The 24,828-nt window shown below is 56.5% G+C and overlaps 12 protein-coding genes across 12 annotated transcripts; 4 read left to right on the top strand and 8 right to left on the bottom strand.

Annotated features, from left to right (window-relative positions):
* The first annotated feature begins 3,221 nt into the window (after positions 1-3,221).
* Positions 3,222-4,721, top strand: B0H18DRAFT_505652 (uncharacterized protein). The gene has a single exon (XM_048038351.1). It carries the CDS (start codon positions 3,262-3,264, stop codon positions 4,543-4,545), a length of 1,284 nt encoding a protein of 427 aa, XP_047891454.1. The 5' UTR covers positions 3,222-3,261; the 3' UTR covers positions 4,546-4,721.
* A 368-nt stretch (positions 4,722-5,089) lies between these two features.
* B0H18DRAFT_1120770 (uncharacterized protein) lies at positions 5,090-5,743 on the bottom strand (the record flags this gene model as incomplete). The annotated part of the gene is made up of 1 exon (XM_048034204.1): positions 5,090-5,743. One exon carries the CDS (start codon positions 5,741-5,743, stop codon positions 5,090-5,092), a length of 654 nt encoding a protein of 217 aa, XP_047891455.1.
* On the bottom strand, positions 5,510-6,735 carry B0H18DRAFT_505662 (uncharacterized protein). Its single transcript, XM_048038352.1, has 2 exons — positions 6,643-6,735; positions 5,510-6,595 (listed from the first exon to the last, which is right to left on the bottom strand). Exon 2 carries the CDS (start codon positions 6,574-6,576, stop codon positions 5,779-5,781), a length of 798 nt encoding a protein of 265 aa, XP_047891456.1. The 5' UTR covers positions 6,577-6,595; positions 6,643-6,735; the 3' UTR covers positions 5,510-5,778.
* A 132-nt stretch (positions 6,736-6,867) lies between these two features.
* On the bottom strand, positions 6,868-9,042 carry B0H18DRAFT_1105518 (uncharacterized protein). The gene is made up of 3 exons (XM_048032655.1): positions 8,910-9,042; positions 7,177-8,729; positions 6,868-7,112 (listed from the first exon to the last, which is right to left on the bottom strand). The coding sequence occupies exon 2, from the start codon at positions 8,710-8,712 to the stop codon at positions 7,198-7,200; it is 1,515 nt and encodes a 504-aa protein (XP_047891457.1). The 5' UTR covers positions 8,713-8,729; positions 8,910-9,042; the 3' UTR covers positions 6,868-7,112; positions 7,177-7,197.
* Positions 9,043-9,512: 470 nt separating this feature from the next.
* On the bottom strand, positions 9,513-11,478 carry B0H18DRAFT_505674 (uncharacterized protein). Its single transcript, XM_048038353.1, has 4 exons — positions 11,311-11,478; positions 10,554-11,251; positions 9,943-10,502; positions 9,513-9,882 (listed from the first exon to the last, which is right to left on the bottom strand). The coding sequence occupies exons 1-4, from the start codon at positions 11,327-11,329 to the stop codon at positions 9,684-9,686; spliced, it is 1,476 nt and encodes a 491-aa protein (XP_047891458.1). The 5' UTR covers positions 11,330-11,478; the 3' UTR covers positions 9,513-9,683.
* A 44-nt stretch (positions 11,479-11,522) lies between these two features.
* B0H18DRAFT_1016966 (uncharacterized protein) lies at positions 11,523-12,493 on the bottom strand. The gene has a single exon (XM_048029293.1). It carries the CDS (start codon positions 12,442-12,444, stop codon positions 11,782-11,784), a length of 663 nt encoding a protein of 220 aa, XP_047891459.1. The 5' UTR covers positions 12,445-12,493; the 3' UTR covers positions 11,523-11,781.
* A 1,225-nt stretch (positions 12,494-13,718) lies between these two features.
* On the top strand, positions 13,719-14,167 carry B0H18DRAFT_879191 (uncharacterized protein; the record flags this gene model as incomplete). Its single annotated transcript, XM_048040675.1, has 2 exons — positions 13,719-13,857; positions 13,914-14,167. 2 exons carry the CDS (start codon positions 13,719-13,721, stop codon positions 14,165-14,167), a joined length of 393 nt encoding a protein of 130 aa, XP_047891460.1.
* Positions 14,168-14,418: 251 nt separating this feature from the next.
* On the bottom strand, positions 14,419-15,998 carry B0H18DRAFT_1183619 (electron transfer flavoprotein beta subunit; the record flags this gene model as incomplete). Its single annotated transcript, XM_048035993.1, has 6 exons — positions 15,506-15,998; positions 15,382-15,457; positions 15,309-15,327; positions 14,804-15,242; positions 14,540-14,717; positions 14,419-14,484 (listed from the first exon to the last, which is right to left on the bottom strand). Exons 1-6 carry the CDS (start codon positions 15,553-15,555, stop codon positions 14,419-14,421), a joined length of 828 nt encoding a protein of 275 aa, XP_047891461.1. The 5' UTR covers positions 15,556-15,998.
* A 186-nt stretch (positions 15,999-16,184) lies between these two features.
* B0H18DRAFT_1085821 (Metalloenzyme, LuxS/M16 peptidase-like protein) lies at positions 16,185-17,759 on the top strand (the record flags this gene model as incomplete). The annotated part of the gene is given in 5 exon segments (XM_048031965.1): positions 16,185-16,240; positions 16,260-16,789; positions 16,838-17,085; positions 17,139-17,624; positions 17,676-17,759. 5 exon segments carry the CDS (start codon positions 16,185-16,187, stop codon positions 17,757-17,759), a joined length of 1,404 nt encoding a protein of 467 aa, XP_047891462.1.
* A 286-nt stretch (positions 17,760-18,045) lies between these two features.
* Positions 18,046-20,103, bottom strand: B0H18DRAFT_1212480 (uncharacterized protein; the record flags this gene model as incomplete). Its single annotated transcript, XM_048036474.1, has 6 exons — positions 19,607-20,103; positions 19,426-19,552; positions 19,215-19,355; positions 19,146-19,167; positions 18,741-19,091; positions 18,046-18,714 (listed from the first exon to the last, which is right to left on the bottom strand). Exons 1-6 carry the CDS (start codon positions 20,016-20,018, stop codon positions 18,046-18,048), a joined length of 1,722 nt encoding a protein of 573 aa, XP_047891463.1. The 5' UTR covers positions 20,019-20,103.
* A 212-nt stretch (positions 20,104-20,315) lies between these two features.
* Positions 20,316-22,084, top strand: B0H18DRAFT_505848 (terpenoid cyclases/Protein prenyltransferase). Its single transcript, XM_048038355.1, has 8 exons — positions 20,316-20,556; positions 20,610-20,725; positions 20,778-20,836; positions 20,892-21,230; positions 21,281-21,326; positions 21,379-21,584; positions 21,648-21,753; positions 21,811-22,084. Exons 1-8 carry the CDS (start codon positions 20,447-20,449, stop codon positions 21,972-21,974), a joined length of 1,146 nt encoding a protein of 381 aa, XP_047891464.1. The 5' UTR covers positions 20,316-20,446; the 3' UTR covers positions 21,975-22,084.
* Positions 22,085-22,193: 109 nt separating this feature from the next.
* On the bottom strand, positions 22,194-23,571 carry B0H18DRAFT_1212482 (uncharacterized protein; the record flags this gene model as incomplete). Its single annotated transcript, XM_048036475.1, has 3 exons — positions 22,194-22,406; positions 22,471-22,821; positions 22,870-23,571. The coding sequence occupies 3 exons, from the start codon at positions 23,569-23,571 to the stop codon at positions 22,194-22,196; spliced, it is 1,266 nt and encodes a 421-aa protein (XP_047891465.1).
* Between the last annotated feature and the right edge of the window lie 1,257 nt (positions 23,572-24,828).

Here is a 24,828-nt window from a genome sequence, read left to right on the forward strand (position 1 = left end):
GTCGTGCGTTTTCTTTGGCCTCGCGGGCCTCTCGAACCTTCAGGGCCTCGGCGGCCTCCCGACGTTGTCGTGCCTCGGCCTCGACGCGCAGCCGAGCTTGTTCGGCCTCCCACTGCTGACGTTCTTCGACCTCCTTTCGGGCGTGCACAATCGCGGCGTCGAGGAGGGCCCACTCCATGTGCCCCGCGCACTGGCGAGCCGCGTCCGGGATTCACGTGCGTGCGAGGACGAGAAGGCGACCCAGAGCGGTCGTGTTCGGTGCGAGAGCGGCCCCCTTCGACACGCGAGTGAACGGTTCTACGAACGCGTTCGGCATTAACTACGAAGGCAGAGTGGTGTACTCACCGTGGCTGCATAGCACCCTCGAGCCACTCTCGATCGTGTCCGGCTTCTCGGGCACGAGGTTCGCCACGACCCAGTTGGCGAGCGGACCATGGGGCTCTTGGGTCGTGGGGAACGGGGAATCCGGTCTTCGGATCCACGGTGCAAGGTTCGTCCGACGCAGAGGCGCCGGCAGGTTCGGGGGACTTGGCGAAGGCGGGAGCGGGCGCGGGAGCAGACGAGGCGGACATGGGGCGAGCAAGCGGGATGAAGATGGGCGAGCGAAGTGGGGGATTAAGCGACGTTCGGCTGGGATCCCCCCCGCTATATGTGTGCTCGAGCTTTGTGGGTCCACCTACCGCATTCGAGCGCTGAAACAGCGGGGATCATCCCCATCAGAACCATCCAAAACGGTCAAGAAGCGCTCACCTCCCGTCCAATGGGATTAATTCTTCGGATCAACGTGATCGAAGCGCGTCCTGCCGTTCGCTAATCGCTTCTCGAGTGCTCGCCATTGGACAAGACCTTCGGACGGCCTGGCGCGGAAGTATCTCGATGATCGCGGACGCAAATCAAGCGCCGGCGTGTTCAAGCCGACCGAGGACGGTCAGTATCTCAGTAAGGGGGAGATGATGAGCCCTTAGCTCACCTACCCACCGAAAACGCCATTTACGGTCGATACAACGGTACACTAAGTCAGAACGGTCGACGCACTGCCCGTCCGTTCGAGGGAACCGCCCGATGTTCGAAGCTCAGGCGTCGATGTTCGGAACCCTTAGTGGCGGAGGCAAGCGGTTTAGAAGTGTCGCTACATTGGTAGGACTCCGGAGCAAGTACATGGTTACGTCAACCTAGCTAGTGACGCCCCCGGCAACTCTCGTATCTATGTCCTCGACCACCACACCCGTGACCTCCACCTCTACCCCTACGAACAGACGGACCGGTGTCGGCGCCACGGTCAGTGTTGACGCGCTCGAGTAGGCTTTCGAGCAACCCAACGAGGGTGCCGTGCGCGCGGCGCTGGTCGACGCGATGTTGTGAATTGCTCGACCCATGGCCTCGAGGTTATCGGGCAGCTGGCAAAGTCGGACAGGATCAACGACTCGCGCTGATACTGCGGGTTCGCGAGGGGACGACGCTCGGCCTGGTTGACTTGTTCGAGCAGTACCAAGGTCTCGGACCACGCGATCGTAGGGTAGGGCGAACCTAGGATGTCTCCCTGGTTGCCATCGCGGTGAAAGACCTCGTCGAGGTAACGCATCAACTCGTCGATCTCGGGGAACGACCTAGGAGCGGGAAGCGTATTGTTCGCCAGCAGGATGGCCCGGCTACGGGACTCGAACAAGAATCGCTGTTCAAGGTCGGTTCGATGGTTCGAACGATAGTCTAAGTTCGGAGGCACGTACGATCATCCAACGGACTCCGTGAGCCCAAGCCAGCCACTCGCCGGGACTGTTGGCATCGTATCGCGGCTCGACAAGTCCCTCGGTCTTGAGGACCTCTAGGAGGCGGTAGTAGCGGGCAGCATACGCTTCGGAAGTTGGGTCGAGGTGTGGCATGTTCGTGTAAGTCAGGCGAACTCCTGCAGCTGTCTCATATCTTCGAGGACTGTCACCGGCTCCGGTTATGACCTTCGCCGTTCGGGGACGGTCGCCCGTTATGCGGAACCTGCGGAAGGCCGAGTTGGATTCTCTCATGTGTTAGTAGGTCCGGGTCGAGCGTTGTGACATTCTCCGATTGGCTGCTTTCCTTATCACTTTCATTCATCATTTCTTATTTCTCTTGGCTCTCTTGGTCTTCGGACCGTATTTTCCTGTATATACTCTGGGACTTGTTCCCTTCGAATCTCAGAGACCCCCTTACCCTCTCAATCTCACCTCGCACTGGCGAGGTTCGTCAGTCAGCCAGTACGTTCGAAGTCAGCAAGTTCGCCAGTCAGTCAGTACGTTCGAAGCCAGTCAGTCAGTTCGCCAGTACGTTCGCCAGCTCGTAGTTGCCCCGAGAGGCTCTACACTTCTTCTCCTGCCGTCGCTCGCCTTCCTTGTCACCGTTCGTTCGACACGTCTGTCGAAACTCCCCCTCCTACCTTCGAGGCTTAGCCCTCGTCTTCGAACAGTCTTCGACATCTTCGAAGCTCTCCCACGTCGTTCGGAGTCTTGTCCGTCCTCCTCCTTCTTACCTAGACCACTGTACAGTCCCCCGTACATCTCATAGACGCAGAGGCCTCGCATACCACTGCTCGACCTCACAGTTGGGTTTTTGTGTGGCTTTTGTGTTCTTTTCGGTCGCGTCACCGTCTTGAGAGCCAATAGTCCCACGCGCCGCCTTGCCCGCTTTGCCCGCCTTGCCCTCGGCCGACCCGATTGCCTTCCGTGAGACAGTCGCGGTCGGCCGGCGTCGGCCCATCCCATCCTGTTCCACGAGACTGCGCGTCGGCTGTACCATGACCTTCCATGAGACAGCTGAATGGGCTCAGTGGGAAGCGGCACAAGCCAATCCTTTTGCAGGGATTTGAAGCTGGAAACATGAGTGACCACGTGAGACTCCTAGTAGTACAGTGGCCGCACTGGTGCTTACTGTGGATGTCATTTTCTCTTCTGCGTCTCGCTCGCTCGCTCTAGGACATTCTGAGGCTAGTGGGGGATCCGGCATTTGAGCCCAGTCATGGTTCATGGTAAGTATGCAAATGAAATCCCGAGAGTGGCTGGATTTGAGTTTACGTATCGGTACAGACGCGGTGATCCCGTATCCACCCTCTCGTCGGCAGGCTCGCTGCACCGTGGTCCGTGCACGAACTTAACTTTACTCGCCAGGCCCGGAGACCGCCGACTATTTGACCACTTTAACGATCTCATCCCTTCTCTAGTCTAAAGGGTCTGCAAAAGACTGGTGATCTGCTAGAGCAAGCATTCACGTTTCAGTTGGGTATATTCATTGCTTATGCCGCACGAAGATACTGCTCTAACTAGATATCTGTTTCGCTGTCAGACTCAGTGGTTTCTTTCTATTCATCCCTTCCGACAGCACATCAATTCCTCCGTCCTAGCCATGGCTTCTAGCTTGCTGCAGCTAGATTTGGATACCACGACAGTCATTCTGACCCTGATTGAGCCTGTGGATGCCCTTCGGCTGGCGTTGACGTGTCGCGCAGCGCAAAAGGTGGCCATCCCGCGTTTACTATCCGAGGTCGATATAGGGCCAGACTGGCAGAAGAATGGGCGCGACAGAGTCGGGAAGTTCAGCAGATACATGCTCCAGCGTCCCGCGGAACGTATCCCGCATCTCAAAACTCTCGTTCTCAACAGCGAGACGTTCGTCACCGGCGCGGCGGATCCGCGCACGGGTGAGATGTACGTTGACTTCAACTTCACAGCAGCCGTGTCTCTGGCTGCTGTAGTCCAGCGCGCTCTCCGCCTGCGGAAACTCTCCATAGGCGGCGCGGAGTTCCTCTTCGAAGGTGTACCTGAGCTCGCTGCCGCCGTCGCGAGTCTCACGAACATCCAGGAACTCAGCTTCACCCACACGGGCATCGGTGTAGCGCGCGTACTCTCGAGGATGAGGAGTCGGCCGCGGGACGTAGAGTGCTCCATACTCGAGATGCGCGACAAGCAAGAGGCCAAGCGGTACACCAACTTCAGGCTCGGACGAGATCGCTTCCTGCACAACTTCACAGAGTGCTTGGAGAAGGTCAGGCTCGACGGCATACTGCTCGACCTCTCACAGGATATCTTATCCCTCCTCGAGGGCGACACCGTCTGGCCTCGCGTGCACGACCTCACTATCAATGACAGCGTCGTCGACAACCTCAACTTCTTCGCCAGAGCATTCCCCAATGTCCGTCGCCTGCACCTCAACGCGGTCTCCGTCAACGAGCCCGTCATTAACAGCGCGGCTTGGACCAGCCTGGACTTCCTCGCCCTGCACTGGCCTCGGTGCCCCGTCTGCCACCGCATCCGATGGCTCCGTTTCAACTTCACTCTTACCTCGGGGAGGCATTACAGAAACGCGATGCGCTACGCCGAATCAGAAGACCTGCTTCGCGCGACAAAGCCGGCCATCCTCGACGCCTTTGGGACGCCAGAGCTGTTCAAGTGCGTCGCAGAGGCGAATTTGGCACTCAAATTCCTTCGTGTGTATGTAGCCCCTACGGCAACGGGCAGCCCCTCGGGGCAGGTCGACTCTCTTGACAGCTGGCTCGTAAGTCAATCTCGGTGTGTAGACTGATCGTCGACTGACCCCTCGCGTAGGAGAACGTGACCCCACACATGAAGAAGATTACGCTGAGAGGCCTCGCGATCGTCACCCAATGTCAAGTTCTGGAACAGCGCGGCGAGTACGCGCAGAAGATCCTCGCTTCGCATCCAACCCTCGAATACGTCGGCTTCGCGAGGTGGACCGTGAGTGCAGTCCCGCCGTCGTGGGCCGACGATTCAGAGCCCTACACATGGTACCACGCTGCTGCGCGCCCTGAGAACGGGCCGCCCGTCGTGGAAATGCTTCGAGTAGGGGCTGCGAATGTTGCGTACCAGAGCTTGCTCGATACTCCCGCGTCGCAATGATTGACACACCACGCGAGAATGTCGTTTTATGGTAGAAGTGGATTCGAAGGGTGCGTCCTCGTTGTTTTGCATATGGCCGTGGGTCCCGTCGAGCGCTGGTCTCCACATGCACATCGCCTGTACGAGGACTCTTTGGACATGTTACAGACTATCATACCATTGTTCGGCATGATTAGTACGGAGCACACTGAATGTCATGAGCCGTACGTTCAATACCCTGAGTCATACCCTCCTGTCCAATCATCCCAGCGAACATTTTCGACGTTCGCGTCGAACCATTCCCTATCATCCGGCGCGAGCTCGCAGCAGTCCTGTACGTCGAGTTCTGTGATTGAGGTCACCACGTACCCCACATCGTAATCCTGCAGGAAGCCAGTCGCCTCATGCACCGTGCGCCGCGCCTCGATGAGAATGCGCAAGTCTGAGCTGCGGAAGTGCTTGCACCCTTCGATGATGAGCCCCGCAATGTTTGGGCTGAGCCAAATGTCCATATCCGTCAGCGGCATCGCGAGCATGTGCAGGACCTCCGGGCTCAGGCCGTCGCAGTTCGCGAACGATATCTCGCGACACGAGTAGCGGCTGCGAGGTGCAGCGAGGAAGCCAAGGAGCGATGTCGGGCTCGCGATCTCGTCCAGGTTGATGTAGTACGACTCGCCGAGTGCGGCGGGGCGCTCCAACGAGCACCGCGTGTACGACACGGTCTCGACGTAGGGGTAGCCGAGGAGGCGGTTGTACTCGGTGATGACGTGGCCGCCCATCTCGACGAAGTCCGCGTCGACGTACCAGTCGATTCCGTGCTCCATGATAGGGGGTCCCGTGTAAGAGCAGTCGAGCTCGAGGTTCGCGAACCGGACTTTGGACATCTTCTTGCAGCTCACCAGGCAAGAAAGTAGGTCCATCAGGGGAAATTGAGGCAGGCGTGAGTCGTAATCTGAGATGTTGACGTAGCTGAGCCTGGGGGCATTGGGGTCTGCGGGAATGGCTTCGAGTATGCCTCCCGAAAGTGGAAGCCACCCATATGGAGCTTCTCCAGTACGGGCGTGTGGAACTCGCCGATCACAGGCGGTGCTGCTTCCGGACTCGCGACACAATCGTCAATGTCGAAATGCATTTGAAGCTTGACGAGTCTGTTTGCGCGGCCAACGAGGTCAATCCGAGGAAGCGGGAGCGAGGTGGACTGGAGGAGCTTCACGCAGAGAAGTCTCCAACGTTTCATGTGAGGAAGGAGTATCTCCATGACGTTCTTCACCTGCATCTTCTCCATGGGGTCCCGCTCGATGGACGGATCAGCCTTGCGAAGAATATAGATGTCGAGGAGCCCATCCTGAGACCAAGCAAGGTAGTCGTGTATGGTCGAGAGTGGTGTAGGCTCCTGGCCGACCCATATGACCAAACGCGTCCAGAAGAAGGACAGGGTCGACATGATCTCTCGCCAATAGCAACAGACAGAGGCGATCGACTCCGGGAACGCATGCCGGGGCATGGAGCTGTCGTACGATGGCCAGGATTCCAGGTGACTGTCATTCCAGCCTATGGCATACATTCCCCAGAACATGGGCTGCCGGACAGTAAGGAGCAATTCACGAAATATTACAAGGAGAACATCCGGGGGAAGGTCGTTGATAGCGATGCGCGGTTTGTCGCTGACGGAAAAGCTCTCGGGAGTGTCTGTATTGGCTGCGCTATGCTCGCTCATGCCGACACCTAATAATAAACTGATTTTAAATGAGCAGACTCAGTTTGGAGGAAGCCATGAACTTACTATACACAGAATACGAACGCTTCACTCTGTCAGAACCGGGAATGATTGTAAGTTCTCAAGGAGATGTGCATCAACTGATGTTACTGAACGTTGCGACTCGTAGGTATGTACCAATTCGAATTCCAGTAGATTACGGAACGGAGGCAGCTGTCACCAGACCGCGGGAATCCTGCCAAATGCGATATTTGCGCCACAGACGCGTAGCCGCTCATTGCATTGAGACTCGGAACTGTTGTTGAATGGCCTATCTATGCACATATGTACCAGTGACCATCTATTTGAGCTGGCAACCGGAAATTTGGGTAAATCAGGATCTCAAAATCCCACAGACAGTTACATCCTGAAGATGTTCCCCAGATTCTGTGACCGAGATTTCGCCAATCTTACGGCCTAACTTGAAGGTTGAAACTAAGACTTGAGTACTGATTACAGAGTACTGAGTACTGAGGCTGAGTCCCGACGCCTACGTACTACGTATACAAGGCATCGTGTTTAACGTTGAGTTATATCAATATACGTCGCAACAATACGAACCTTCTCAAGTGATACGAAATTTCACCAGCCTCCACATCCTCCGCTCCAATCGTCCCAGCAGACTTCGTTCACATTCTCGTCGAGCCATTCCTTGTCTTCTGGTGCGAGCTCGCAGCAGTTCTGCACGTCGAGATACTTCACCGATGTTACCACGTACTCCGGATGGCCATCGTCCGCGAAGCCTATCGTCGCGTGTGCGTCGCGACGGGCCTCCAGCATCATACGCAAGTCCGAGCTTTGAAATCGCTTGCACCCCTCGATCGCAAGCCAACAAAGGTCTGGGCAGAGCCAGACGCCGTGGCCCACTGGCTGCGTGAGTGCCGACAGGACTGGCTGACACAATGCGTCGCAGTCCCTAAACCACGCCCGATAGCTCGGATTCTGTCCCTGCTCGTTGATGAGAAAATTGACGAGGGCTGCTAGGTTCGCAATTTCCTCGAGCTTCAGGTAGTATGACTTTCCCAGCATTTCGACTGTGTCCATCGAGCACCGAACGTAGTGCACGGTCTCGGCCCAGGGAAAACGGAGCAACTGGTAGTATTGCGCGATGACGTCACCGCTCATGTCGACGAAGCCAACTCTGTTTGCGCACCAGTCGCTGAAGGGTGGGAGGATGGGTGGTCCATCGTAGGAGAGGTCGAGATCGAGGTTGGCAAGCACGACGGACCCAAACCACGTGTGGCTCATGAGGCACGTTAGGAGGTCGGATAGTAAGAAAGGCGGATGGCGCATCGAGTCGTACTCGGAGATTATGAGGTATTGGAGGGCAGGCGGCAGAAGCGACTGCGGAAACGGCTTCACGAATAATTCGCGAAAGTGAATCCCGCTCATGAAGAGCGTGGACAAATTGGGGGCATGGAGTTCGCCAACGAGCGGCGATGCCGTCCCATCACTTGCGACAGAGTCATCAACCACAAAGTCCAGCGTGAGCTGGCTCAGCTTGTCTGCATGCCCCACGAGGTCAACGCGAGGAAGAGGAAGTGAGCTGGAGTGAAGGACTTTGATGCAAAGGATTTTCCACCGCTGCATATGGGGTATGAGCTCTTCCATGACGGCCGCGACCTGTGCCTTCTCCATCGGGTCCTCCATAGACATGTCGAACCTCCGTACGATGTAGATTTTAATGGGGCGATTTTGCGACCAAGCGAGGTAACTGCGGATCTTCGAGAGAGGGGTGGGGTTTCTGCCAACCCATATAACCAAACGGTTCCAGAATTTGGACACGGATGAAAGTGTTGCTTGCCACAGGCGACATACGGAGGCGAGACCGTCTGGGAACGGATGCTCGGGATTGAGAATATCGGATGACGGCCAAGGATCCAGCTCAATGCCCTCCCAGCCAGAAATTGTGGTACCAGACACTACCGTCGGGGTTCTGGACCACTGAGGACGGGAAAGCATACAGAAGATGATGAGGAAAACGTCCTGAGGCAGGTTGTTGATCGTGGTATAGCACATGCGGTGACCGATACCAGTAACTTCAGGTGAAGCTTGAGCAGGACTGCTTGAGATATCTGTCACGTCTTCTCTCCCCATGGCGGTCCCTCGCTTGGCTGGTAATTGGGTATGGTATGTGAGTAAGTAGATTGGAAAACATAGTCACGGTGACGACGGCCCCGGAAGTTATTGAGTAACTCACTCTAATTTCCAGAATGCATTCCCCAAGCAGATACGTACGGAAGGTATCGTCTAAAATCAGTTTTCGGGATGCCACAACATGGATGATCACATACGAAGATGTCCGGGGGGATTGTAAAGTTATAGATGCTCGTGGACAGTATTTTGGGTGACATCGCGGTCCAGAAGGGAGCAGCGCGCTGCACGGTCACGGTCAGCGACGTATTGTGGTCGTGGTCGATGTCTCACTTCACTCCAGTTGTCAGAACTCGCCGCGCGTCGGATGTGACTCTGATACTCTCAGTCACGTGATGTGTGACATAACGCGCCTCCCCGCCGCGGTCACCAGCCTGCTATCCGCGGTGACTCCGGGTGAGTGGCTGTTTGTCTAATCTTATGAAGCAAGAAGTAACGCTGAGGATGGTGTCATATTCCAGGGCGACTACGAATGATCGCTGCTGCAGAACATCATTCAACATGCACAGTACTCATAGTCCAAGATCACGGAGCGGATCGAGTAACCAACAGGTCATCAGCGACAGCAGCTGAAGCCTGAGGCCTGAGGCCTGAGGTGGAATATACGCTAAGGCCACGTAAACCTAGATGCTCGGATTCCACAGAAAAAGATAAAGCAATGGTGAGCTGCGTAGGTCATGGTGACCAGTGCGTCGATTGTTCGCCAACAGAACAATCGGCCAAGTGTCCGAAATGTGCGGCGACGCGCACGTCAGCCTGGCAGGATATTGAGCCTAGCTTCTACTCCAGAAGCCAATCGACTCACTAGAGACGCATTCAATCTCGCTGCATCGCCAAAAGCTCAAGCTCAAGAATATCTGCTTCGCCGGCCGACAACGTTTCCAATACGGGTGGGTCCCGTTCCGGACGCGATACTACGCGGAACCACTGGTAGTGAAATCGCTCCCATGAGCTTTCGTTTTTTTGTAGGCCGATGTATTGGACGGCTGGGATTGATCGTGCGATGTCACTTGCGTACCCCAGCACAGACGGTGTATCGAACGGCGCATCGTACTCCACGCTCCATGTAATGGCGCGGAGACGCATTGACTCCAGCACCGGAGAAAGTGTTTTCTAGTCAGGGTCGGAAGTGTCAAATCAACCTCCCAACGAGGAGATCATTGTGACACGTACTGAGAGATTCTCCGAGTCTCCGTGCTCGACGTCAGCGCCGCTCGGCACGGCCGACCGGGACACAGCAGGACGCTCACTGAAAACCTGTAGGAATCGGACTGACGGCGCAGCGGAAGCCACACATTGTAGCACGTTGAGCTCGGCGGCACAGCTGAGGATGATTGGCGACGATTGATGTAGAAAGTCCCGGGTGGCCTGCAACATGACTGGCTCGTGCATGTCACGCAACAGGGGATGGAAGCGAAGATGTCGAATTGGTCGCCTAGGGGTACTGGCTCATTCGCGTTAACAAAGTCGAGACTTGGCCAGCAGGTTGCCGCCGGGACCACGAATTGGTGAGGACGTGTTCTGTAGTCGTACGTGTGGAGGCGGCGAATGTTCGGGAACGCACTTGCCAAGGCGGCCAAGTTCAGAATGGAAGGGACACTGTCATAATCGGCAGTAAGGTTTAAGACCTCAACGGCAGGCCAAACGGTCTTCGACCCCAACTCGATGAGGCGCTCGGGGACGCCAGAGAGCGTGAGTGTAGTCGTCGAAGCCGCAATATTTTTGAATGGATGCTGTCCAAAATCAAAACCGAGTTGATAAACGCTAGCAGCAAGCAAACTGACCTTCGACTCTCTGGAGCTGCTGTCCGGATTGTCATCCGAACTGGTGGAATCATCGTCCGAATCGGTGAAGTCGTCTGAATCGGTAAAGTCATCATCTGAGTCGGTAGGCATAAGGGTGAACCACTGAATGTCCAAGGTACGAGGGCGACTCCTCATATGGGAGAGCACTCGCATAGTCCGGTCGTGTGCATCATGAAATAGAATGTCGTCGAGGCGGGTCAGTTCTGCGATGGTTTTGCCCATCCAAGGCACACAGATGAAAAGCCTCTCTGCATCGGTGATACAGAGCTGACGGATGTTGACACTGAGCCGAAGAATTAGGGCGAGTGGTAGGGCGGCAGAATAGTCGACGTCAGAGTTGTCGAGTACGGTGAGAAACCCCAATGGGTCGGGCTTAAGGCTGAACGCATCCCTATGAAGCGTCAATCCTTTGAGGAGGGGGATGCGACGTCCAGCATCAGCAAGCATGTAGGCGCAGAATGAAGTTAGCTGGTTTTGGGGCGGGACGTGATCAACCAAGCCACGACCGCCTATTTCAACTTCAGAAAGAACATAAGGCAGGGCGAGTGCGTGAGCTGTGCGACAGGTTTCCCCTAGGTGAAGCGCATCCATTGAGTCGAGTTTCGACAAGATCGAAGTCAGAAGGTCGTAATTCAATAGGAGGAGGTTTCGGCGTCTTGGGGGAGCTTGCAGATCATCTGTAGCATATATGCATTAACATTTGACGTTCAGCCCATTGATTCAAATATGAACTTACTCTGAATCCCGGAGTGCATCCCGCAAGCGGATACGAAGAAAAATCCTCAGTCAGCGTTTAGGATGCCACAGCACGGATGACCACATACAAAGATGTTAGAAGATATTGTGAAGCGGTGGATGCTCATGGACATCGCGGTTGCGAGGTGTGCTGGTTAGCGACGCGTTGTGGTCCTGCAGGTCGATGTTCAAGTTCGCTCCCCCGGGCGCGACAGGACCCCGGGCAAGGCGCTTATAGGTCCGATCCGAAAACCCCGGATTTTGGGCCCTTATGTCCGCACGATTTTGACCCCTGTTATGTCCGCATCAGGATAGGACCTACCTGTAGGGGTGCTTTATGGCCGCATGACGGATCGGACCTCTCAAAAATGCGGTAAAATCGGAGAAAATGCCCAAAAAATCGCTGCATGCCCTACACATTGCGGCGGAGTAGACTACCAAGGAAAACGCCCACATTTGTCTCCCTTTATCGTCAAAATGGTTGCATGAGTAGCACATACGCATAAGCGCCGAGTACCATATCTCGAGCGCCCAACATTCGTAAGTACGAATGTACTCTAGGTGGCGCGTCACAAGAGTAGTCGCTAATTGACACGGATGGTGAGAGACAATCAAGCGGGCAAGCCAGTTGGTTGCGAGATGATAGCGAACATGGGAGGTCAGGAGTACTGATATGGTCCTTCATGACTTGGTTGGTACTCGAGGTCGACGAAGAACCTGGCGCATCTTTAGAATGAGGTCGACTGTGAGATTGTTTGTAGCTGGTCACTGCCAGTGGCCCTAAGGCTCGTGACCGATGGCTTGCTTGACCGCGGCGATGGCAGTCGCATATTTGAAGCTCGCGAACAATGGCGTGTAGCCGACCGAGACGAATGCGATCGCGAGAAAACGCTCTCGGTAGAGTACGAGAAATGCGCCCCTGCGAGTCAAACACTTGGCCAGTATGCCTGGGTAGCCAACATCCTACGGGCCAGTTGCTCTGGCTGAACCTGGCCCAAGCGGTACCACTACGACCACATCGCGTCTCAATGAGACGTGCAGCGTCGGATGCCCTTTCCCAGGTACTGAAGCACTCACCAGTGGTGTTCTGGTGTTCTGTCACGATCGCCTTGCTCACGTTCTCACGTCCGCGCATATCGCGCTGTGTTTGTTGTCTCCGCCGGCTTGTCCATGCCGCCGTAGCCAAGCATGTCAGGCACAATGATTGAGTGGCCCCCGCCTTGAAGAACACGTACGTGTCTCCGGACGAGTGGTAGCCTTCGAAGAACGAGATGCTTTAGTCTCCTGTATCTTGGTCAGCCAAACCAGGTCGAACGCACCCTACTAGCAATCTTCATGTGTCCGTGTCGAGCCATCGGCGCGTGATCTGCGAGAGAGGCTAATGAGACGCGTTGCGCGCGTAAATCCTACACTGCGGTGCATGAATTCAGCGTGAATACAGCTATGTATAGTATTCTGTAAACAGGAGGCGAGACTCACATTGTAGTACAATACAAGCTTGGCCAGTCTACCAAGTCCCACATGACGGACGCATTCAGAGAATCTGCAATTCCGGGGTCCCAATCATAACAAGCAGTTGCATGCGATCATCGTAGCAAATCAGTAAGTTATCTTCCAGGCCCGAGCAGATACCATCACCCGCGATGCCATCCACAGAAGTTAGTAGCATTGCTTAGCTGAGAGATCGATCCACGACGTGAAGTATGCTACGTACCAATCTCGCGATACTGGCTTCGCCGTCAAAGGCGACCACGAGGTCAATTTATGGCCGCATACGGATAGGACATGCGAACGTGACAGCATCTATGGCCGCATATGGATCGGACATGGCGCGAGCTCTGGCAGGTCTATGGCCGCACCAGGATCGGACATGAGCGCCCTATTTGGGCTGGTTATGGCCGCACCAGGATCGGACGTATAAGCGCCTTGCCCGGGGTCCTGGCGCGACGCGTCCACCATAACGCGTGACGTAACGCGTCTATCACGTCTTATCACGCGCCTCTCCTGGCCTGGAGGAATCACCGTCGGGCGGCGAACTCTTTCGTCGCACGCGAAGGCCATGCCACTCGCTTCTCCTGCTTCCTGACCTCACACTTCTCCGAATTCCGCAACAGCCTCAAGGCCCAATTCCGAATTACCCCCCATACTTACCTGGCCGGCCGGGCTGTAACGCCGCACGACTCCTGTATCACCGCCCATGGACTCGCGTCCTGTGCCCTCTTCACCCACCCGCACGTCTTCCTCACCGGAGCCCACCCTTCACGCAGAACCTTCGGTGCTCAAGTCACCGCCAGAGGAGACAGCCAGGACCTCACACGAGACCCATGGCCCAACCTCGGAGCGCGCGCCCGGCGCAGAGTCGCTAGAACCGACGGCGGGAGCAGCGCGCAAAGGAGACCGCGGAAAGGGATGCGCGAAGTCGCGAAGAAGCTCAATCCTGCGCTGACGTTGGAGAATTCGGGCAGCGTCGCCCGAGACCACCTCGCCTCTGAACGCACTTTTCTCGCGTACGTGCGGACGAGTCTCACTATAGCCTCCATGGGAGTCGGTACGTCCTGGAAAAATCTCTGGTGGTACTTATACCGTCTGACCATCCGAATGTAGCGCTGGTGCAGCTCTTCACAATCGCCGGAGACAAGAACCAACAGCTGACAAGATACTCGCGGCCGCTTGGAGCGACCATCATCATCGTTGGCTTGTGCACGCTCTTCCTGGGCGTGTCGCGGTACTTCACGGTGCAGTATGCACTCGTGGTGGGGAAGTTCCCAGTTGCGCGGGTCAGTACGGTCTTGGTCGCCGTCGCGTTATGTGCTATCATCACAGCCATCTTCGGCATCTTGCTGGCAGAAAGGAGTTGACGGTCGGATAGGAGTAGACGATGATATAGCGTACACGGACTTTCACGACTTCAACAACGTCAAATCTGCATACGCATATCCTAGACATTGCTGAGGGGCTTGATCCAAACGGTCCCCGTGAAGGAGGGCGCATAGGGCGTCAGACACATGAGATGCTAACACTAGTGTGGTGAGTACAATGCATTGAGTGATGAGCAGAAAGTTGGCTTCATGTGTGAACATGAACGACACGAGTCGATCAGACACGCCGATCATGACGCCACGGGCTTGATCCCTGCTTCTTTCAGTTTTGCTACCAGTTCGTCCACACTCTCGACCTGCGTGATATTAAGCGTGAGTATGCTGCCTCGTGAAATGAGCTTGTGTCCGCACCTTCGCTCCACCCTGTCTCTTCGGAGGCTCTGCAACCTTCAACGTCTCGAGAAGAGGTGTGAGATCGACCTGGAGGTCCGCAGGTGAGAGCTTCTCGATCGGCTTCTTCTTTGCTTTCATGATGTTAGGCAACGAGGCGTAACGTGGTTCTACGCGCAGAGTCACTCGGCGCCAGCCCCTCGAGCAACGTGGAGTTCACGTACCATTCAGCCTGCAATACCACCGTCAACGGAGGACATTCACGGGACGAAGGTTCACACTCACCGAAGATCAGTCGTGAGCACCAAGGGCAAACGGCATTTCAGCTCCTGCAGACCGCCGTCAATTTCCCTCGTCACGTTCGCCTCCTTCTTCTCCACGTCCAATTCTACCTTGCTCGCGAACGTCGCCTGTGCCCAATCCATGAGCCCCGCGAGCATCTGGCCTGTCTGGCCCGCGTCGTCGTCGATCGCCTGCTTGCCCATGATGACGAGGTCAACGCCCTCCTTTTGGCGCGCGATGACCGCGCGCAGCGCCTTCGCGACACCAAGCGGCTCGGGCGCGGGCGCGCCGTCCGCGACTTCGACGTGGATGGCCGCGTCCGCGCCCATCGCGAGCGCGGTGCGCAGGGTCTCGGACGACTTGGGCGGCCCGATGGTGACGACTTTGATGGACTTGACCTTGTCCTTGAGGCGTTCGCGCAGCCGGACGGCCTCTTCGACCGCTGAGCAGGGGTGTCAGTATCACATGTGTGGGATGCCCCGAGGTGAGACGGAGAGCGTGCACGAACCAATCTCGTCGAACGGGTTCTAACGCAGCGAAAGGGTGAACAAAGCAGTCTTGGATGATGTGCGCACACGCACCATGGAATGCTTGACATTGAGGTCGATGCCCTTCTGGTCAGGGTTGACTCGGATCTTGACCGCATAGTCTACTGTCCTGCATTAAGTTCAGACCCGACCATTCGAAGCACCGCAATGTGCTCACCTCTTAATCGGGACCAGGATGTGCAGAAGACGCGCTGCTGTTGGCCTCATCGCGGTGGGAGGAGTAGGGAGTCAACCTGCAGCTCAGGGTCGTCAGCAACCGATCTCATGACTTGCGCGCCCGTCCGTGGAGGCTCCGTCCCCGCGTGCATACTCGGCCGGTCCACTGCAACGCCTGCATAGGCCAGCAACTAGGAAGCCAAGCAGACGAGACCACTGAGCAGAAGTGTTGTTTGACCCGTAGATGACCAACTCTCTGAAAGTATGAACCGGGGTACTGATTATGTCTGGGGGGAGGGGTACAAGCGCGTCGAGAGCCACCGCCGTTTGCGCCGGATGTAGGACAGTCTTCGAGAGCGCCATGGCGTATAAAGAGCTCATGCTTAAGATGTCCCCGACTCACCGTCTTCGTAAATAGCAAGCCTGCGAGGAAGCAGCGTGAACAAGAGGGTCCTCTGAGCAAGAGAGCGCAGCCTGGTCTTCAAACGCGTCCACTCAATCGAGCGCCTGTGATGCGAAGCGCGCACCGCGTGAATGAAATGGTATCGGACCACGAAACCGATGTGTGACAATTGAACCACCGACGCGGGGCGATTCAGCCGGAGTCTGAAAGCCGCAATGACCGAATTCGCCCGAGGCCGTCGCTGACAGTGACGAACTCTTCTTCCACGACGACCTTGATGGTTCCAAGAACGCTTACCGCCTCTCTCGGGCGTGCTCTCCGTAGCTCGGCGCGGTCACAGGTGTGTCTGCAGGACAGCCGTCCTCGAGTTATCTTGCGCTGACACTCTGCAGCGATCGCTGCGTTCGTTCGCGACGGCGGTCAATGTCCCCAGTCCCCTTACCGAGAGCACCACGCTCTCTAATGGCTTGACTGTCGCGACGGAGTCGAGTCCACATGCGCAGACCGCAACCGTTGGCGTCTGGATAGATGCTGGCTCGCGGGCGGAGACGGACAGGACGAATGGCACGGCACACTTCCTCGAACACATGGCTTTCAAGGGCACAAACCGCCGAACCCAGCATGCGCTCGAGCTGGAGGTGGAGAACCTCGGCGCGCACCTCAACGCGTACACCTCGCGCGAGCAGACGGTGTACTACGCGAAGAGCTTCCGCAAGGACGTGCCCGCCGCGGTGGACATCATCAGCGACATCCTCCAGAACTCGAAGCTCGAGAACTCGGCCATCGAGCGGGAGCGCGATGTCATTCTCCGGGAGCAGCAGGAGGTGGACAAGCAGCTGGAGGAGGTCGTCTTCGACCACCTGCACTCCGTTGCCTTCGCAGGTGTGTAGGCCGACTCGTGTGCCCGGGCAGCGGACTTACTCGGTGTAGGTCAACCACTCGGACGTACAATCCTCGGTCCCAAGGCCAACATCCTGTCGATTAGCCGTGACGACCTGGCGTCGTACATTAAGACCAACTACACCGCTGACCGCATGGTGCTCGTGGGCACCGGTGGTGTCGACCACCAGGAGCTCGTCAAGCTCGCCGAGAAGCACTTCTCTTCCCTCCCCGTTTCCCAGAACCCCATCCCCCTCGGCGGCCTCGCCCACCCGAAGACGAAGTTCGTCGGACAGGAGGTGCGTCTTCGCGACGACGAGCTGCCCACGCGAACATCGCCATTGCTGTTGAGGGTGTCGGCTGGAGCTCGCCAGACTACTTCCCCATGCTCGTGATGCAGTCTATTATGGGCAACTGGGACAGGTCACTCGGCGCGGCGGGTCTCATGTCCTCGCGCTTGTCGCACATCATCTCAGGCAACAACCTCGCGAACAGCTTCATGTCCTTCTCGACATCGTACTCCGACACCGGTCTCTGGGGTATCTACCTTGTGACCGAGAACAACATGAACCTGGACGACCTGGTGCACTTCACCCTTAAGGAGTGGACCCGCATGTCCATTGGCCCGACGGATATTGAGGTCGAGCGCGCAAAGAGCCAGCTCAAGGCGAGTCTGCTTCTCAGCTTGGACGGCACAACCGCAGTCGCGGAGGATATCGGCAGGCAGCTAGTCACCAGCGGTCGCCGTATGACGCCCAAGCAGCTCGAGCAGGCCGTTGATGCTGTCACGCCTGCGGAGATTAAGCGGGTAGCGCAGAAGTACCTCTGGGACCAGGATGTAAGTGGCCGTTGTTTCCGAATGTACGCAGTGATTGACTAATCCATACAGATTTCTCTTGCTGCTGTTGGCCCGATCGAGGGTCTTTTGGACTACAACCGTATCCGTGCGGACATGTCGTCGCTGCTGTACTAGACGGGGAGAGCGAGGTAATCGTTAATACTCGTCGTTGGCAGTGGTGCGTTCTGACAATTAGCTTAGGACAGTCAATGGATAGACGTAAAAGTAGTCGCTGCTTCCGCTGCTTGTCGTGTAGATAGGACAGTGGGATTAATTTCTCATGAACTAAACTCTCGGCGCGAACTCAAATCAGGGATGTCGGCTATCTGACATCGAGCAGGCGACGAGTGGATGCGTCTTCTATGTTTTATGTATTATCCAGGGGGCATGGTAGTCCATGGTATCGTATGTAGTGGTACAGTCAAAGGCCTTCGTCATACAACTTCCTGCAGAGCGCGACGTAGAAACGTTCCAGGTCCATCTTCGTGGCTAACTCATTCCGCTCCGCCTGCTTCCTGCTTGTCTCCCGGCTTGGGTTACTGGACTTTGGGGGTGTACCTCCGTCACGCGAGGACCTCGATGTCGGTGCCAGCGCAGCGATGGTCTTCGGTGACGGGACTTGCTCGACCAGCCAATCGAACACGGCCGATACCTTGTCCGTGGACGATTTGACCACCTCGTCTGCATGCGCTTTCTCCTCGGCGGTTTCCCCTCTCATGTTCCTGCGCTCTGTTTCCCTCGACTTCTGCTGCTCGCTGATCCCTCGCCCCACGCTCTTTGCTGCGTCCCGTTCCTCCTTCTTCCACGCCCTCACAAACTTACCCCAATCTGCGATACTCCATCCGTCCCCGTCTCTGCGGCTATCATCGCTTGACCTCCCTCCGCCCAGCTCGATGTTCAGCCTAGGCACGGATATTGATGGCAAGTCCACCTCGAGCCCCCTCGCACCGCGGAGATCCCAGTGGTCGCAGCCCTCTAGCACACCCAGGAACTCGCCCCACCGCGCGCTCTGCACCGTCACGAGTCCGTCGCTGCCCCACTCCTCGTCCCGCTGCCAGAGCGGGTTGCCCTCCTTGCGCAGGCGCTCGCGCTCCTTCTCCTCAACCCGTCGAGCACCATCTTGGGCAGCCAGAGCGGGTGCCAGACGCTCATGTTTGCGATGCGGCCCGCGACGCTGAAGTACTTCACGGACGGGTGGTCCGGCGTCGTGAGGTTGAAGGTCGAGTTGAGGTAGGTCGAAGTGAGGTTCGCGTAGGCGGGCGAGTCGAGCACGGAGAGGAGGAGGGTCGTGAATGAGGAGGGGAGCGAGGCGAGAGAGAGGGAGGATTTGGGGGAGGGCGGGGAGGTGGAGGGCTGGACGTCATGGGAGGTGGGGGTTGACCGGCTTCGCGCGTCGTCTTCTGCTAGACGCCTCCCCGCTTCTACAGCTTGTTCCTTCTGGCGGAGACGTCCTATCCCTATGTTCTCCTGGGTAGGCTGTTAGTTGACGCTGTTATATGTAGTCGAGTCTTGGGAACTCACCCTGCACCAGTCCATGAACGGGCTTCCGCGATGCGGGGTGGCATAGTCGTCAATGACAGTGGCGTGTACTCTGTCGGCCGGATGTTGGAGATGAGATGTCGGCAGTCCAGTCCGCCCATGGAGTGTGCCATGAGATTGATTCCTCTGCCAGGTGCCTTCTCTCGTAGGAAGCGATCCAAGCTCTCAGCTCGCGAAGCTACCGATCCGGTACTGTGCGTGGAGGCCAAATGCAAATCAGCCTCGCAGTTCGCGCATGAATACTTGACTACGAGCAGCTCACCTTGGCACGGAAGTCACAATCACTTCAGCGCCCAGCTTATCTCTCACTATGCTCAGAACATTCGACCAATAGTGCATTTGAAGGATAGGAAACGCAGAGGGTCCTCGCACGTCAAAGCCGTACAGACCTGCAGGTCATGATTCGTGAGAGCTTCTCGCGATGCGGACGTGAACCAGCTAACCATGACAGAGAGCAATCGGGTTCCTTGGCTTTCTGACAGGGTCATATAGCACAGGACTGTTAATAAGTTGATGGATTGTGTCCTCCGGCGGTCTCTTTCGTCGCGGGACGTGTTCTGGTGTCTCGCGGTCTACTTCTGCCGCCTCCGAGTGTCCCCGTCCTTGTTCGACATCTCCGTTTGACCGCAACCTTGCAGACGACGAAAGATTCCGATGAGTATTGGCCCACGATGGCCATTGTATGGCTCTAAACCCCTCCCATGGCTTCAGACGATCTTCGGCCGAGTTCGTGCCATCAGCCCCAAGCTGCAGACGCGGAAGCAGATACTGTTGGGAGATCGACAGCGAAGAGACGACGTTCACGACGCGGCGAAAGAGTAGGGCGACATTTACTGGCATCCAGAGCGTATGCATGATGAGCACGACGAAGAGAACGCGTCCAAAGACGAGCGACCCGACGAGGAAGCTGTCCGAGTCGGGATCATTAGTAGTAATCCTCGTATGCGCCACCGGCGCCCAGTCTCATGATTCCCCCAATCCCCAATTGCTCAATTATGGGTTGTCTACTATAAGTAAGTATGACTCTATCATAGTTACTGGCATTTGTATGCTATCTGCTATGCTAGGTAATTAGCGTACATAACCTCAACATTCTGGTCCGACCGATATAGAAACTCCGGGAATATCGGGTTTTGGTGAGTCGTCCTGTGCTGTTCATCGACTTTACTGTAACCTGCTTGAAGCACGACTTGAAGAGACTTGAGCATATTGTTCGGTGTCCTCCTCACGTCAAAGATCTGGTTTCAGCTCGTCCATATTTGCTCATCGACTGCTGCATCCTCATGTCGGACGTGCCTTCGCTCCCTCGCCTCAATCGGAGTGGACATGCAAAGCTGGCCCAGCTATGTTTATCCGGACTGCCGTTCTCCCAGATTGAAGTGGACTCTTCCCGGTATGATTGTCAAGATACATGTTCGCAATGACGATATCTCACCAACACAATAGACTAGCCGTGATATTCTACTGCTTGGGCACACTCGACCTACTTGGTGCTCTCGAATCCAGAATCCCAGCGACAGAGCGCGCCCGCTGGCGAGAGTGGATCTGGGAGCAACAGACACGTCCGTAGCTCCTCTCCTCCTCGTGTCGTCAAAGGGCCCACGGTAATCGCAGACGGGAAGTATGGCACCGGCTTCCGACCAGGTCCCTACATGACTCCAGAAGATCACACCGTGCGTCTCGCTGCGCGCATCACTGCAGACTCTATTGACGTGGTCGTTATCACAGGCGGAGACAGAGTACACTGAATATGACGTCCCTCACCTGATCGTGACCTACACAGCCCTCCTCTCCCTCGCGATCTTACGGGACGACTTCACCAAGCTGGATCGTTCGGGCATACTGAAGTTCGTTCGTTCGTGTCAACGAGACGACGGAAGGTCGGTTACCCCCAGTAGCCCCGTCGTCGTTGAAGCTAACAGCCATTGCTGTAGCTTCTCTGCTCTTCCCAATGGCGGCGAAGCTGATCTGCGCACGGCATACTGTGCTTTCGTGATTTGTAGCCTCCTTGACGATTGGTCCGGGATGGACGTTGAGCGCGCTATTGCGTATATCCAGCGATGTAGTGTGGGTGTAGCCTTTTGCATGCCAATCATCTGTAGACTCACTATTTTTAGAGCCACGAAGGCGGGTACGGCCAGACACCCGACAGTGAAGCTCTGGGTATGTTTCATCCCGTCAGCTTCCCATGCCGTTGTCCTCATATGGAGCTTAGGAGGTACCACATACTGCGCCCTAGCATCACTCAAACTCGCGCCCACAACGTCAACTTCGCATCAGGAGTCGCGCATCGCACCTGCTGCACGCCTTCGCACGATCAGATGGCTTACAGCGAACCAATCGTCCTCCGGCGGGTTTTGCGGGCGAGCGAATAAGATCGCCGATGCGTGCTACTGCTTCTGGTGTGGCGCTTCTCTGAGTGTGCGTCTCAGAGACAGAATCATTAGTGATCCCCCTCGGGCTGATATGTCGATCTCGACGCAGATACTTGGTGTGGGCGACTTCGTTGACAGGGCCGCGTTGGCATCCTTTCTTGGACAATGTCAGTTCAAGTTTGGCGGGATAGCCAAAGCGCCGGGTGAACGTGCCGGTAAGCGTGCACGCTCTGTCATGACAGTACCTGTTGGTGAACCACGATGTCTTGCAGATCCTTACCATACGTATCTATCCCTCGCGGCGCTCGCGATTTTCCGACCATCAGGCGCAGACGAAAGCTGGGAGCTCCCCCAACTTGATCCGCTATGGAATGCGACACAGGAGACCGCCGGGTGGGCGCGGGAGCATGTCCCTGCGAACACACCAAGCTCATAGCGGAGGTACCAGTCTTTAGGCTGGCGGAATTGTTCCGCGTAGGTGCTAGATGACACGAAGATGCTAGATTATATCGGTACAATTATCTACAGATGTATCAACGTCCGTTGACCACTCGCAAACAGCAGTGTCTACTCGTACAACAACAGCGCGTCAGTACTATCTTACATCCGATCCGATATAAGCTTTGAGGACTCTTGGATGAGGATGCTCGACGATCTACGTCTTCTTCCGCTTCTTGACGACGTCGCTATATGAGAGCGGTGCTGGCCGAGTTTTCTTTGTCGGTGTGTGGGTGGGTATCACTTCGTCAGAGGGGTCTGGAGCTTCCTGGGATGGTCCGGGCGCGGGGAAGGCGCCAGGGGCACGCTCTGCGTCGTTCTTCGAGGAAGGACCAGCCTTCACCCATCCATCAACAAGCGCGTCGATCTCCTGCAGATCGTCACACAGATCAGACTGGTCCAATCGCCCATCGTCACCCAGACATCACACTCACCTTCACAAACACGCGCACGTCCTCCTCCCAGAACGGCTCCCCGAGCACACTCGTCCCGCCGGGCACGCGCTCCGCGCGGAACTTGAACACGCTAATGAGCAGCAGCAGGGTGCGCCCATCATAGAGGCGTGCATCCGCGTGCGAGACGATCGCGTGGACCGCCTGGACCTGCTCGATGATAGAGAGCTTGCGGACAAGGAGGGCAAGGCAGTGGTGCACGGCGCGTGCGGGGAGAAGCGCGTGCGCAAAGGCGTCGCCGACGAAGGACGCGACGGCGAAGGCGATGTCGAACAGCCGGTAGGCGTCCCGAAAGAACTCGTAGCGGAGCGTGGCCACGGAGGTAGGGAAGTCCTAGCTGGCGGGTTGAAGATGGCTCAAGAAGGAGGGAGGAGCACTCACCATGTGCCACCATACAGCGAACTCGGTGAGGATGCACTCACGCAGAAGGTCCTTGAACTGCTCCGCCACAGCTTGCCCTACATCCGCTGCGAGGTAGTCGGCGAGGTCGCGCGCGAACGGCGCGAGGACACCAAGCTCCTCGTCGTACGCCTCCGAGACGCGGTCGACGACCTTGTTGGCGAGCTCCGCGAGGGAGTCTATGTCCCACGTACCGAAGGCGACAACGTTCTGCGCGTGGATGAGGCGCGCCTTGGGGTCAACAGTGACGCACCCGCGGCGGAACGCGCTAAGCCAGGGCTGCTTGACCTGCAAGAGGCCACGCTCGGGCACCTCATACGAGACGTCATAGTCGGGATAGGCGTCGTCGTCGTCGAGGTCCAATGGGCGGAAGGCGGTGGGCACGAAGGGTGAGGCGTCGAGGTTGAATGAGGGCCGTGAGATGTTGCGCATGTGGGCGCGGCGCGCCTGCTCGGCGAACTGTTGCAGCCATTCGGAGTGGGAGATGGCCTTGCATGGTGTAGCGTCGACGTCGTCCTCGTCGAGCGTGAGGCTGCTGCTGGACGCAGAAGAGGAGGGGGTGGACGGGGATTGGAAGCGTGCTGCCTGGACAAGGGGTGCGCCCCATGGGTTGTTCTTTGTGCAGGTCTCGCGAGAGGTCGACTCCTCGGAGATAGGGGTATAGATCGTGTCTTCTGAAGCCATCTTCGTTGCCCGCTTCCGTGGGCACTCGGGCACGGTGGGGGGTCTGGCGAGAGGGCAAGTGGAAGAAGGGGTTCGGCTGTGCTGCTCAGGAGCGCACGGACGCACCTAATATAAGGAGTACCAGACTTGCTTTGACTTCAGAGGAGCGGCTCACAAAGACTGTCCACACAATCAGGTTAAGCTTTGACGGCACGTTTTCGAATAGGAGGCTCGCGTGCCGTACGTTGAGACAAAGCAACACAAAAGCTTGCGCGTGGGCGTCAGGCACTAGTACAACGAGCCCCTACGCAGATAAGCAGTCGATTTAGGCCTACCCGACAACGTACATGGGTAGTTCCGATGGGCTATTAGGGCTGAGAAACTGCCTAGATTGTGTGTGATGTGGACACCGTGGTCGTCGAGAGTAGCTCCCAGAGCGGTTCCAGATATGACAGCGGTGGTATTTGGGAACTGACCATCAGAGCGAAGCAGCTGCCAGGACGTTCAGAACTTGCGCAATCCTGCGTGTAAGGTAGGTTCCCCACTCGCAATCAATGGAGCCCGAGGATGAGACGAAAGGTCATGCCCGGTCAGATGGGCCAGGTCGTGCCAGTCGCTTTGGCGGCTGAATAGTGCTGCCGAGTCGCACTTGCGAGCGTCCAATGTTGGTTAAATGGCATGGGGCGCTCAGAGGTACTTATGGCACCCTTGCAGTAACTAAATAGATGACCGTCCGTCGCCGCTCATTCGCTGCTTGTTGCAAGTCCTCGCTTGATACTTAAGCAGACAGGCACTGGTCGTAGAAGTGTAAGCGCCCGTATACATCGCATAAGCGCCAAAGATGCATAATACTGTATCGTCAGCTCATTTACTACTTCGGTAGGTAGGGAGAGAGGGAAACAGTCTATTATGTCGCGGACATGATGCGTCTCATGGACTGCATATGGTCCAAGCCTGTAATAATTACTAGCACGCCGAGTGATTCGCGCGACTAGACAGTTCGATGGGCCCGACTTCAATCCGAGGAGTTGCCCACCGCGCACTACTTATGTATCCAACTGCTTGTCGAAGTTGAAACGTTGATCTCGGATCCGCCGCCTACTATGTACCATTTGGCAAAGCACGATAGTTTCGCCAAGTCCAGATTCCGACTTTACAATCAGATGAAAGTCTAAAGTGTGGTTATACGTGAGGTATAAAATCATTACGACTAGCTTCAAGCCAACATTAGCGGTGCAAGTACGTATAGTAAGTGTAGACTGGAGAATCACAGCGCCG

Source organism: Fomitopsis serialis (assembly GCF_022376445.1).
Source record: "Fomitopsis serialis strain Sig1Antser10 chromosome Unknown B0H18scaffold_52, whole genome shotgun sequence".
NCBI lineage: Eukaryota > Fungi > Basidiomycota > Agaricomycetes > Polyporales > Fomitopsidaceae > Fomitopsis > Fomitopsis serialis.